Source organism: Miniopterus natalensis, chromosome 6 (assembly GCF_054644295.1).
Source record: "Miniopterus natalensis isolate mMinNat1 chromosome 6, mMinNat1.hap1, whole genome shotgun sequence".
Classification (NCBI taxonomy): Eukaryota; Metazoa; Chordata; class Mammalia; order Chiroptera; family Miniopteridae; genus Miniopterus; species Miniopterus natalensis.
In genome coordinates this window covers 37,859,040-37,873,338 of record NC_142086.1, presented here as the reverse complement: position 1 = coordinate 37,873,338, position 14,299 = coordinate 37,859,040, and the positions used below count along the sequence as shown (strand labels likewise).

Below are 14,299 nucleotides of genomic sequence, written 5' to 3'. Positions count from 1 at the left end.
ATTTCTGATGCTCTCTATTTCTTTGTGTAGATCTAAGATTTTAATCTATATCATCTTTCTTCTGCCTGAAGAACTTCCTTTAACATTTCTTGTAGGGTAAGTCTGTTGGTAGTGAATTCCCTTTTGTTTTTGTTCAGCTGAGAGCATCTTTATTTCTCCTTCATTTTTAAAGAGTGTTTTTGCTGGATATAGAATTCTGGGTTGACAGTTTTTTCTTTCAACACTTTAAAGATGTTATTTCATTGTCTTCTTGCTTGCCTGGTTTCTGACAAGAAAACCAAGAATTTTGCTTTAATTTTTAGCTTTGATCTTTGCAGGTGTCAGTTTGTTCAGGCTGACATAACAGAATACCACAGAGTGGGTATTCTGTGGTATTGGGCCCTAATTTTACCTTAATTACTTTCTTTTGTGATATTAGGACCTCATTTTACCTTAATGACTTCCTTAGAGGCCCCATGGTCAAATACAACCACACTGGGGGTGTTGGGCTTCAATATATCAATCTGGGTGGAACACAAACATTCACTCCATAACAATAGGCAAGGTGGGTCAAGTGTTCCTTCCCCCCGCTGTCTTGAAGAATTTTTCTGTCTTTGGCTTTCAGCAGTTTGAATATGATATGTCTAGGTGTGGTTGGTTTGTTTTTCCCTACTTGGTGGTCTCTAAGTTTCTTAGATATGTGGTCAGTTATTTTAAAATATCTTTACTCATTGTTTCTTCAAATATTTCACCTACCCCATTCCTTTTCTTCTCCTCCTGAGATTCCAATTATGCTTGTGTTACATTGCTTGGTATTGTCACTCTGCTCTTGGATGCTCTGTTGTGTTTTTTGGTCTTTTTCCTCTTTGCCTTTCAGTTTGTATAATTTTATTGCCCTAACTTCAGGTTATCTGGTTCATTTCTCTCTTCATTTCTGTTACCCTGTTTTTAACTTCTGGTGTTTTCATTTCACTATTATATGTTTCCATGTCTCTGCTAAAATTACCTATCTGATCTTGAATGATGACTACCTTTTCCATTAGAGCCTTTATTGTTATCATAAATTATTTAAAACTTTCTGATATTTCCAACATCTCTGTCATATCTGAGTCTTCTTGTGATGATTGCTTTGTCTTTTCTGGCTTTATTTTTTGTCTTTTGGTATGTTGTGTGTATATATATATATATATATATATTTAACATACCAAAATATTTATATACTTACAAACCGAACATGTACAATACAATAGAAACTGAGATAAACAGGCCTTTAGTGTGGAGATGTATGTTAATCTAGCCAGGAGTTGGGCTATGTTTGAAGTGTGTTAATTGATTACCATTGTTGAGGTTTGTTGTTACTATGGGCACCGAAGACTTCAGTTTCCTCTAGTGACTTTGTTTTGTATCCTCTTTTGGTCTTCTCTTCGTACTATTCCCCAGAGACAAGCTATCTCTTAGCAGCTCTTTCAGCTGTACTCCATTGTATTACTGAAGGTTTGTTAGCATGCTGGTAGGGTGTGTAGATAAGGGTAGCATTCTCTAATGTTCTGAGTAAGTCTCACTCTTTGGAGTGCACAATATTGGGCATTCAGGAGAATTTCTGCTCCTACTTTAGGACTAGAGCTTTTCCCTACCCTTCTATTACCTTCTTTAAGTATCCACTGTACAGTCTCTGACCTGAAAGCCCTTCCTGTTATGAGGTTCCTCCTCCACTTTGATGAGGTAGGGGTTGTGGTCTAGACAGAGTCCCATTCCCCCAGCTGCAGTGGTATCCCACTAGTGCCCTCAGGTGGTGCCACTTGCAGATGAAGTCTTTTGTTTCCTAAGTGAAAATGGTCTGGGTAGATTTTGCAGTGGTTGATTTTTCTGTGTGTCAGCCACTATGGTGGGAACTTATCTGGGCTCTCCTTGATCCTCTCTTTGAGAGCCTGGTGGAGTTCCTAGAACAAAGGCCTGCAAAAAGGGAGGAACCTCCCTATAACTGTGACCCCCAGGAGATTCACCTTCCTCATGCTGGCCTATCCTTGGCCTACAGCAATTCACCAAAATTTCTAGTTTAATCGTCTTACTGGCTCATATGGTATATGGTGGTTTCTCCCTCAGATAAGCAAAGGCTTGAGTCCTGTGTCTTCCTAAAGGTGCCTGTCTCTCCAGATTTGCAATGGCTTAAATTCTCTGATTGGTTCATAAAAGGTCACTAATTTGCTCTCTGTCCAGCATTCTCTTGCTGGAAGATTATAGCTTAGGTAGAGCAAGAAGGATGAGAAATGAATTATTGACCAATAGGGGTTATTTTATTTCTCTCACTATACCAAACCAAAATCTTTCTATTTTAGGAAAGGTAAAATGTAGTTTCAGTCCCCAGCAATAGACAAAAAGATGTCACATAGACTAGTTTCTATTTAATAAATCAACTATTTGTAGCTGTTTCAGCTGAGATGATGCATTTACAGACTGGCTGTGTTTGAGCTTTCTTTGAGAGTAGCTTTAGATCTAAAATGCACTTAGCATTTGTCTCCTTTTGCTTCTGGCATAGATGCTCTACACAGTGTGTTTCTCCACCCAGTTTATCGTATCTGATCTTATTCCTTTGACATGTCATATTCTGCACAGGTGATTCTTTACCTCCTTGTATACTTTATAGAGCCATTCACAGTAAACAACTTCCAAGGCCATGGCAGTGTTATTCCTCTGGACATCAAAAAGATAATGACATTTCTGAACCGGTGCCTGCTGTGACTTCTCAGTCGCATCCTGGATGTGTTTGATGGAAGCCTACTTCACCTTTAGTTGGACACTTTTTTGCTCAAGTTTATCAGCAAATTGTTCAACAATGGTACCATATTTTCTAATTACACAGATAAGCAACCCTACTGTTGATAGGGTAGAGAAGGTCTCTAAGGCACTCAGGTATATTTCTTTGGATAGAAAACACAAAATAAGTACTATGATAGCAGTTTTAGAATAAAGGAACTGGAAGAATTTCTCAGGAAAAAGCTCATGACTTATTTGTCTTCCTCCTCCATAGTCATGAAAAAGTGGTTCAGGATCAAGACTTGGCTATTTTCTCTGAAAGATCCTTGTTACCTGCAATTCCCCTGACCTAGATGTTCTTCATTCTTCAGAGAGGGATCCACTGTAGTGATGGCAGGAAGTGCCACCTGGGACAGCATGGTCAGTGATGGTCCAAGTGGTGACTTAGTGTCCTTTAGTGTCAGGTGCAGCAGTAACATGGCCACTCACAGGTCTCACACAATGACCTTTTAATAAAAATCTAAACTCTTAACATCTCATTGCTCATTTTTGTTAAAAGCTTACATTCTAGTAATACTTATCAGGCAATGACTTTTATGGCTGTATAAATATGCTTTTGATTGATAGACAGTTAATGAAGTTTGTGGTTGAAAAGATAAATTTATCAGAGAAGACCAGGTAAGATTTGAAGTCTTACATAATTGCTTAACAAGCATGTTTGTTCATTTAACAAGTATCTTTAGAGCATCTACTATGTGCTAGGCATTGTTCTAGGTATTAAAATAGAGCAGTAGAGAAAACAAACAAGAGCTCTGCCCTCAAAAACATACGTGCTAGCTGGGGGAAACAGGTAGCACATAACAGCTGAAGAAGTAGGGAGGGAAAGGTATAATGGGGGAAGCAAGATGGGAAAGGCCTCTCTGAGGAGGATATTTGAGCTGCTGGATGCTGAGGAGGCCTCTGCAAGATCCACTTAGGGGCATGTTAAATGTGAGATGCCTATTAGACATCCAGATAAATATGTCAGACAGGCAGGTAAATATATAAGCCTGGGCATCAAAATTGCAGTAAGGACTCTGGGAGTCAAAAACATGTCAATGCTTTTGATGCTGTAGAAATGAATGAAATCAACTTGGGAGATTGGTCAGAAAAGATGCTTGATATGATTTTAATCTTCTTAAATTGATCATGCCTTGTTTTGTGGCCTAATATATGATCTATCCTGGAGAATGTTTCATGTGCACTTGAGAAAATGTGTATTCTGCTGTAATGTTCTGTATATGTCTGTTAGGTTCATCTGGTTTAACATGTAGTTTAAGTCCAATGTTTCCTATTGATTTTTCTGTCTGGATAATCTATCTGTTGGTTAAAGTGTGTTATCGAAGTTCCCTGCTGTTAATGTATTGTTGTCTATTTCTCCATTCAGTATCTCGGTATTTGCTTTCTATATTTAGGTGCTCTATGTTGAGTGCATAAATATTTACAATTGTAATAGCCTCTTGATGAGTTGACCCCTTTATCATGGTATAATAACCTTCTTTGTCTCTTGTTAAGTTTTTGGCTTAATGTCTGTTTTGTCAGATATAAGTATAGCTACCCCTCTCTCTCTTAGTTTCCATTTGCATGGAATATCTTTTTCCATCCCTTCAGTTTCAGTCTGTGTGTGTCCTTAAAGCTGAAGTATGCTCTCATAGGCAGCATACAGTTGGGTCTTGTTTTTTAAACATTCAGCCATTCTATGTTTTTGATTGGAAAATTTACATTTAAGTAATTATTGATAGGTATCATTTTGTTAACTGTTTTCTTGCTGTTTTGTAGTTCTTTGTTCTTCCCTTTCTTCCTTTGATTTGATTATTCATTTAGTGGTTATACTTTGATTCCTTTCTCTCTTTTTTTGTGGGTATCTGCTATAGGTTTATATTTTGTGATTACCATGAGGCTTACATAAAATGTCTTGTAGCTATGACAGTCTATTTTAAACTGATAACTTTGAATGCATACAAAAGCTCTATTTTTACATTCCTGCCTCTCCAGTTTATGTATTTGATGTCGTAATATACATCTTTTTATATTGCTAATCTACTAACAAATTATTATAGTTATAGTTATTTTTAACACTTTGTCATAAGTGTTATAAGTGATAGAGTTATAAGTGATTCGCTCATTACCATTTACAATATTAGAGTGTTTTGAATTTAACTATATATTTGCCTTTACCAAGAGTTTTATATTTTCATGTTACTAATTAGCATCCTTTTGTTTCAACTTGAAGAAATCCCTTTAGCATCTCTTATAAGGCTGGTCTAATGGTGATGAACTCTTTCAGCTTTTGTTTGTCTGGGAAACTCTATCCTTCAATTCTGAAGTACACCTTTGCTGGGTAGAGCATTCCTGGTTGGCAGTGTTGGTTTTTTTCCAGCACTTTGAATGTATCACTCCACTCCCTTTGGTGTTCAGGTTTTCTACTGAAAAATCCACTTGTAGTCTTAGGGGAGAGGGAAGGAGAGTGGTGCTCTTATACTCGTTTAAAAATTGCTTCTGTATTTGCTGTAGTCCTGTGGGTCTGTGAATGTACACTCCATTGACTATCAGAGCCAGGTGATCCAGGGGTCCGTCTCTCAGATGGCAGTCGCAAAAATTGGGGTGCCAGATGTGTATACAAACTTCTTCTAGAGATGCTGGCAACCTGATTTTATTGTTGGAGAAAACTGAAGAAGGAAGGTGGCGTAAGTGCCCACTGCTCCCTCAGGCTCAGGGGAAGATCATAGCCAGCCCTATATGCGTGCTAAATTAGAAGCCAGACCCTCAAGCAGCAGCTTGTAAAATATGCAGTCAAACCCCTTTCAGGGAAGGATTAGGAGATGGGCATTTTTGCCTGCTCCCTCAGGGCTGAACTGTAGGAGAATAGCCACAGTGAGATGTCATCCATCAAGTTTTGCTATAGTTTTGTACGTCTCATGGACATGAGTTCCATTGTTTTTCAGAGCTAGGTGTTTTGGGGAGCCCATCCCTTGGATTGAGGTTCCAAAAATTGGGGTTATAGCTCTGGCCAGTGTAACTCAGTTGGTTGAGCATTGCCCCATGCATTTAAGGGTTGGTGGTTCGATTTCAGTCAAGGCACATGTCCAGGTTGTGGGTTTGATTTCCGGTCAGGGTGCAGGAGGCAGCCCATCAATGTCTCTCTCTCTCTCTTTCTCTCTCTGAAGTCAATGAAAACATAGTTTTTAAAAATTGGGGTTCTAGATGTGCAGTCCAAACCCTTTGCTTCTGAGGGAGAAGCTGGGAGTTGGAAGTTCCCTCCCTATTGTATGGTGCTGTGCCAGCAATGAGTTTATGGAGAGAATGTGTCTCAGCCTTTTCTACCCATTTCAACGTATTCCAGAAACTCAACTAGTTTATGGATTTCTTCCAAAGAGAATTGCTCTGTGTGTTGCTGTGTATTCAGTGTATCTGAAGGAAGAAGGAAATTTAGGAGCCTCCTATGTTGCCATCTTCATCCCTCCTCAGCATTTTTATTTCTTTATATTTTTCAGAAAGAACTAGAGAAGCAGAAGAGAATTAAGAGGAACCAGCAGCTGGAAGCAATAGCCAAAGATCATTATGAAAGGGTGTTGCTAAGGAAAAAAGGCCTAGAGCCTTGGAAGAGATTGAGAATGCAAAGCAAGCAAAACATCCAGGTATAGTGTCACACTCTTACCCCTCAAAATTAGAAAATGGACTTTTCAAATAGGATAAACACCAAATTAAGTTTTGGGTGGTGTTTGGTGATTTAAAAGCCAGATAGATAAATGAATGAATAGATATTTGCTTTGGATAAGAGTTTAGATTTGGTCTTCCAAGATAGAGAAAGATTTCTGTAAATGAACAGGTTGAAATAAGCTAGAGTAAATTGTTATTATAGACCTCCAAGGTAAGACAAAGAGGCCTCTCTCACTATTAACAGTGTTTAATAAAGAGAAAAATAATTACCATAAGGTCTGTTAGTAAGATTTCTCCTGCAGTAAAGCTGCATAACAAACAGCCCCCAAATATCAGTGGCATATATATAATTCAAGCATTTATTTCTCACTCACATGTCTGTGGACCAGTTGTGGATTGGGGTCAGACCTTTCCACAGCCTCTCTTTCTGGCTCCAGCAGTTATTCAGGCCGTGATTTTCACCTGGCAAATGTCTGAGGTACAAAGGCCAAACCCTGTTATGTAAACCCATATGAAACCTCTGCTTATATCATGTTTACTAACATTCTTTTGGCCAAAGCAAGTCATAGGGCTAAACTAGAAGTCATTAAAGGGTGAAAGAGGCTCATCTACTCCATTGGGAGGCACTACGAAATCATACGCAAAGAATATTGGTATGTAATCCTGTTATAAGGAATAGCAGTCCACTCTGCCACACAAAGATATATGAAATCAAGTACCATTGAAGTTCAAATTTATCTAGTGTATAGATCATTCAACTAAAGGATCATGAAGCTCAAAATGCATTAAGTGTTACCTTTAGAATTCTAGTTAATAATAAGCCCAGTAATGTGTGCCAGTGTGACCACTCTTGTTTATACATTTGGCCAGGTTAATACTGAAAAATAAGACTAGTCTTTTTGGTTGTGAAAAACAGGATTAAAGATGAACAGTAATCCTTCATATCATACACTGAATTGAGTAATGCTGCAGGTGAATGTGACCTGTGAGCGTGACCTGACATAGGCTGCTTTTTATCCTGCCCAGCCTGTCTAGTCACCCTTCACTCTCTTTGTTCTCTTCCTAATTTCACACTTTCTTGTCCTTTTTATCTTCCCTACATGCCCTTCCCACTATCTTTCCTCTGTACCTGACTCCTTTTGTACTCAGTCTCCTTACCAGTGGTTCTGGAACTATCGAGTACAGCATTCCAGAACAGCTGCGAGTGCCCATTTGTAGTAGTCAGGCCTGAGGGTGGGAGGATCCATCCTGTTTGGAGGCCTGGACCATCTGTGCCCCCCCACCCCCCCACCCCCCATTGCTATGTGGCTTTGGCTTTTTCCTAGAAATGAGATGGGCAGACCGACTCCTCACTCTTCTCAGTGAATGAATCTGGAAATGAAACCTAAAATTTGAATTGCATTTTGCTTCTTATATTACCATAAAGATTGGTCATATCAGATAGTTTGCTATCCAGTTTAGTGCTCCTAGTTTTATCTGGCTTTTATCTATTTCTTCATTGTTAATACACACAGGAAAGTCAGACAGGATTAGCTCTTCTTTTTTGGTCCTTGTTTTTGATTGAGTAAAATCAAGAAAGGTATGAAATTTGGAAACAGAATCTATGAGTGAATAATCAAATTAAATTTTTAAAAATTTATTCAAAAGAATGTAAAAATAGGAACAGGAGTTTGAGCTCAAAATAACAATTATAGGCTTTAAATATAGAGAAACCCAATTAAAATACAGGAATCACATATTTGAAAACAGCATTTCCAAAATTTCTTGTTCATAAAACCATGTAGAAGACTTTTAAAAATGCACATTCCTGGTCCCACCTTCAAGTATTTTCAGTAAGTCTGGGTTGTTGGCTGGGGCAGGGGGTGGAGAAGGGGGCCAGGTATCAAGGAATGTGCATTTTTAAAAAGTAGCACAGGGGATTTTGATGTAAGTGGTCTGAACACCATATTTTGAGAATCACTTCTCTAGTTGACGCAAGTGTATTTGTTTCCTACTGCTATTATAACAAATTACTACATTAGTGGCTTAAAACAACACAAATTTATTATCCTAAAATTCTGGAGATCAGAAGTCCAAAATCAGATTTACTAGGCTGATGTCAAACTGTGAGCAGGGCAAGTTCCTTCTGGAAGTTCCAAGGATCTGTTTCCTTGCCTTTTTTAGCTTCTAACAGCCACCTGTGTTCCATTTCTCAGAGCCTCTTCCTCAAATCACTCTAATCTCTTCCTGATCCTCCTGTCTCCCTCTTATGAGGCCCCTTGTGATTACATTTAGGACTCTCCCATACAGTCCAGAATAATCTCCCCATTTTAAGATCCTTCATTTTAATCACATTTGCAAAATCCCTTTTACCATGTAAGGTCACTTATTTACAGGTTCCAGGGATCAGGGCAAGGCCATCCCAGAGGGGCCACTCTTCAGCCTGTCACAGCAAGATAATAGAATTTGAGAACATTCATAATCCTATCCATCTCATTCACTTTGTAGATAGGGAACTGAGCACTAGAGAAGAGAACTGACCGGCTCCACGTCACACAGTGCATTGGTTACAAAGCTAGAGTGGAGCTCAGCACCATCTCCTCCTAAACTCCTGCCCAGTTCGGGCATGCTGTTGTGCTGTGTAAGAATCAGAGGTGCATGTAGGTGCCAAGCACCAATTGAATGTAAAAAAATAAAAAGTAAAATGAAAAGTTATGGAGGGCAGTAAGAGGATAGGATAGCTTCTTCACCCATCAGAGTTGGCTTCTAGGAAGGAATAGAAAAAATTAAGAAAGAAGCAGCGTCCAGTTACACAATTCCTGCTTTGTTTATAAACTTTCTTTAGAAAGGTATTTAGCATATTCCCTCAAACTCACATGTGCTTGTTAAACAAACAAAATTAACTTCCATGACTGAACTCTCTTTTTAAGTAAGGATTTATTGGTCCAAAATACTAGCCAAAAGAAGACAGGTCTTGGGACATAGACTCTAAATCACCAGGAACATGTCTGGGTAGAAAAGACAGTGTCCACAGTCCCAGAGTTTTGCAAGCATTTTTGGACATCAAGTGCGGAGACGGGGAAGAAAGTGGTAGTCTGAAAGAGTTGTCACTAGCTATAGGCAAAGGGGTGGGAGAAAGTAAAGCGTGACCGACATGAAGAATGCTCGCTCCTGTGGATTGGCTGTGGGCAACAGTCTGGAAAGCCCATGTGCAAACAAGCTGAGGCTCCTGGAGTTAGATGGTGCCTGTGAAATAACCTGTGGAAATAGCCACCTGAAGTTAACCCGAAGTTCCTACAGGCCATAGAGGGAATGTGAGCAGTCATTAACAGGCTAGCAGTTCTCTTGCTCTCACTTTCCAGCCTCTGTAATTTAATTTAGAACATCTCAGAATTTTTTCCTTCTCATGCTGTATTCCATTTATTCCAACAACCATTTTCTGAATTTTAAGGAACCGTCTGAGAATCTTTTTCCTTCTGGTTCTCTGTTTTCCCAGAGAATGAAGAGAAGGGAGGGGAGGAGGCTAAGCAACTTGGCTGCCCTAGCCTTTTGGCTGCCGGACTGGGAGGTCTCAGGTGCCACAGAGACCTCCTGTGATGGCCATTTTGACCAAGCAGTATGACTGCCAAGAGATTCGCTTGGGTCAGTCACATTCACAGTGCTGGGTGCCTAGACAAGGCTTAGGAAAATGTGAAGTTGGAGAGGACAGAGAGGGAAGGGTTTTTTCCTCCTAGCTCTTGAAAAAGTATGACACTTCCTTTTTAAAGTCTGTAACTCTGAGTTGTATGTTTATTTTGATAGAATGATGCTTGAGCCTTTTAAGTTGGTAAGACATTAAGTTCTTCATCACGTCATTTTTCTATCAGATGGTTTTGTGGTTTATTGATAATGTCTAAATTTCAGTGCTGGGCACAGCTCATTCTACAAAACTAATTGAAAGGGCTGGCATTTCCTCAATTAGACAGTGGTTAAGTACATACAAAAAGAGGGTTTGTTATGGAGTTGCTGTCTGAGCTCCAGCAGAACAAACTGAGAATGTTGCCAGCCACCCACTTCAGAACTCAGTGCAAGTGAAGTAATGGCTTGGAGGCTGTTTATTCCATTTTCCTGATAGCCAGCCAGTCACTGGTCTTCAGGGAGTCAGGACTGAAAGGCTATGCGTGAGATGAATATAAAACCCCATATAAGAGAGTCAGTAGTCAAAGCTTTGGAGATGTAGGCTGAATGTCCTTGAGGTTATTCTCTCTAGGAACTGCCACCATGTGGTTTGCAGCATCATTTGCCAAGGGAATGTGTGTTTGCTTAAATGATTTAAGATATAAGAAATAATTTCCTCTTCTTATTTAAAAATGGTCCAGGTGGCCGAAGAACATCACTCTTTGGCCCTACAGAGGAAGTGCATGCTGACCTGGTTCCAGTGTAGTCAGGAGAGCCTGGCTAGGAAGACGGCCCAGGCTGATCAATGTTATTCCCAGGCATTGCTTAGGAGAGTCATCCGGAGCTGGCTGCGGGTAAGGCCACAGGGAAGGGAGCTTTAAATACGTGTCTCTACTCAATCCTGAGTAAGAAAATTAGGTGCAATCCAGAATGTCCAGTCATCATGGTTTTTCAAGAACAAAAGAGTCAGTCTAATTCATTGCTTTGAACTGAATGTGAAAATATCAAGTCAGCTTTTTGTTAGTATAAATGTTAAGCATGTTTCTGTTCACAGTGTTCACCTCTATAAATTATAATGTCTCATTGTAATAGGTGGTTTTGTGTGTGTGGTTTTTAATCCTCTCCCGAGGATATTTTGTCCACTGCTTTTCAGAGAGTTAAAGGGCGAGAGAGAGAAACATGGATGTGAGAGACATCAATCGGTTGCCTCCCAAACACACCCCAACCGGGGCTGGGGATAGAGTCTGCAACTGAGGTGCATGCCCTTGGCTGGAGTTGAACCCAGGACCCTTCAGTCTGCTCTAACCCCTAAGCCAAACCGGCTGGGGCTCAGCTTTTGATTTTATACTCGTTTCTTATCCCATAATTGCTCAAGGGATTTTATTAGAAACCTACCCCCTCAATCTTGTAACTGTTTCTATCCCTCCGGTTCCACTGTTATTTCCTTAATACGGTACAGAGGCTATTTTCCTGGCTGCCCTGTTTTCTCTTTATGCCTCCAGTGTCCTTTGCTCCTTTGTCTTATGTGTGTTTCAATTCTCTTTTGTACTGTTGACTTGCTCTCTGATTCTTTGTGACATTATTGGACTTATTTCTGTTCCTTTCCTCATCCCCAGTACCAGACTGACCTGGAGGAAGAAGTACAAAAACTGTGTATACATTTTCTTCAAAGGAAGATTTTCAGGGCCTGGTTTAACATGGTCAGGGAGGCCCAGATCGATTCTCAGAGCAAGCACAGGACTGCAGTGGAGCATAATGACAGGTGAGGCTTTGATCTCTGAGGAAAGTCACTCACTGACTACACAATTGCCCTGCAATATACTCTGTGCCTGGAACATGTCCGGAAAGATGAGGTGGAGGCTAGGAGGGCCGGGCGTTCAGTGATTCCAGGCAGAGGTGAGGGTTCCACCTCGCCCACTGCCTGTGTGGGTGAAAGCAAGATTAAACCCCCTAGAACTCCAGGGTCCCCGTCTTTAAAATGCGGAGGATGCCTGCCTTCTCTGCCTCACAGGGACTGGCAGGAGAGTAAGATTATGAGAAACACATGAAACACACTTGTGCAAATTTATGTATTCTTTATGTCACGTAGATTTGTAAGTTCAATTTTTTAACGTTATTGTGAACTATAACCATGCAAGTACAGCTTAACGAGTTACTATAAAGGGAACACCCATGTCACCACCACTGAGGCCAAGGAGTAGGACATTGCTGGCCCCCCGGCGTGCTTACTGGCTTATTCCCAAAGGCCCAGCCCTTCCCTGCTAAAGGTAAACTACCTTGAGGTTTATAAGGAGCATTTCCTTGCTGTTTTTTTTTCCTTCACTTTTGCCTTCTAAGCATGCAGCCTTCAAGTCTATAGTTTGGTTTAGCCTGGTTTGAAACTTTATATAAGTCAAATCATACCGTAAGCCATATTAATACTTATACTACAGTGACGTCTTATTTAATAATACTGCTTGGGGAATAAGGTACTCGATATGTTTCCTTTTTTGGTGCCTGGGTGTCTGTCACTCCCTGTGAGCACAGTGTGGGCGGCGCCTCCAGGTCCCGCCCTGTGGGGACCACTGGGTAGGCATCGCAGTGCCACCTTCTCAGAGGCTCGCCTGCCCGCCCAAGGGGGAGTAGAAAGAACTGGCGGTCACTCCCATCCACTTTTCCTGCTTTATTTTCTTTACAGCATTTCTTAGTCTGAATGCCAGTTGTGATTTCTATACCTTTTTAAATGTGTTTTTCTCACGTAAGGATTATTCTTACAGTTTTGATTGTACTTCGGGTGGAAAGTATTTCACGTTTTTCCTTTTTATTCTTAAAGGAGGATTCTCCGGGTCATGTTGCAGACGTGGAAGGAGTTTGCAGAGTGTATGAAAGAGGAGAGAGGAAGAGAAGAAAGGCGAGAGCAGCTCCGCAGGAAGGTAGCTGAGATCCTTCCAGACTTCCAGGTGCTGGCTCCACCGTGACTCCCGCTTGTCGCTGCGGTCAGGTACCTGGCTTCTGTCAGGTAAGGGGCCGTGGTGTGCAGCGAACCAAGCCAGCGCCGTGCCTAGGAGGGGAATGTCCGTGGTCCATAAGATGTGTTATCGCCACCTGCCCACATGTACCTGCCTCTACCTGGCTGCGTTCTGTCAGGTACTTCTTGGATCAAAGGACTTATTTTTGAGTTTGTACTTCCTCCTTTTATTTCTCTTGGATTGCTAATCAGTTCACTAAAGCATTTATCACAGCAGGATCATCCACAGGAACTGTTCCTGTTCTACTGCTCAAATGCATCGTATATATTTTTAGCATCATAAACTTTAAAAAGGACGTGTTTGCTTGTCTGAGCTTGTGGAGGAAAATGTGTCCTTATAGCTCAACGTGATTTGTTGACAACTGTAACTTTAATCAAATATAAATTAAAAGTAGTGAGCACTTAGAAAAGGAGTCATACGTGGCCAGGCATCAGCAACAGGCATTCTGCCAGACCCGTCCTTTTTGCCTGCCCCTAATGGAAAACCACAGAATCACAAGGTATTCTTTGCAGCTGCCATAAAGGGTAACAGCATATCCTAATTTCAGAGAAATTGGGGCACCAAAGATACTTTTCTTTAGTGTACCTTGATAAGCAGGACTGGAAGTCCAGCAATTTGTTAAAATGTCTGTTCATACTCCCAGTTGCAGCTTCTAAATAACACTTGATCTGGCTCCTAGACCTCAGCTCAGTTTGATCTATACATCAAGATATTTATCTTGAATTCAAAGAATGTTTTAATTTTAGGGTACTAAAGACTATAAAGACGGTCCCTTCCATGAACTGAATTATCTGCTAGATATTTTTTCATTACAAAGCACGTTTATACAACAAATTCTAGTAGTAGATAAATGCACATAGTAAAATGAGAAAGCCCCTTGCAGCCCTAAGGTAACTGTTGTTTGGTAAATTGAAAATATTGAGCTGGTTAAGTGAAATTCTTTGTGTTCAATAAATTCTGTTATCGTGTCTTCTTCCTAGAAGGGACATCTAGCTCGAGCCGTACCACCTGCAAGTGACTTCTGTACTTTTCTATGGAAGATGTGATTTACTCAACTATGACAAAACACCCTAAATTGAACTTTATTTCTTCTACAGTATCTCTGTCCCCACAATTACCTGAAAACTTTTTAAGACTAATGGCCACTAAATAAAATGGGACTAGAAGTAATTCATATATAAATCTCTTTCCATATAAATCACTGTTTATTCTTAACTGTAGTA

At 40.3% G+C, this 14,299-nt stretch overlaps 1 protein-coding gene and 1 pseudogene across 1 annotated transcript in view; one reads left to right on the top strand and one right to left on the bottom strand.

Moving 5' to 3' along the window:
• The window catches only part of CCDC191 (coiled-coil domain containing 191), a 62,086-nt gene extending 47,840 nt beyond the window's left edge, over nt 1-14,246 (top strand). The window contains exons 14-17 of the mRNA XM_016200235.2: nt 6,267-6,410; nt 10,770-10,922; nt 11,685-11,830; nt 12,881-14,246. Of these exons, the coding sequence (XP_016055721.2) occupies nt 6,267-6,410; nt 10,770-10,922; nt 11,685-11,830; nt 12,881-13,025 (588 nt within the window). The 3' untranslated portion in view covers nt 13,026-14,246. The remainder of the gene's footprint in view (nt 1-6,266; nt 6,411-10,769; nt 10,923-11,684; nt 11,831-12,880) is intronic.
• LOC148092888 (ATP synthase peripheral stalk subunit b, mitochondrial pseudogene) lies at nt 2,390-3,152 on the bottom strand (annotated as a pseudogene).
• Nucleotides 14,247-14,299: the final 53 nt, after the last annotated feature.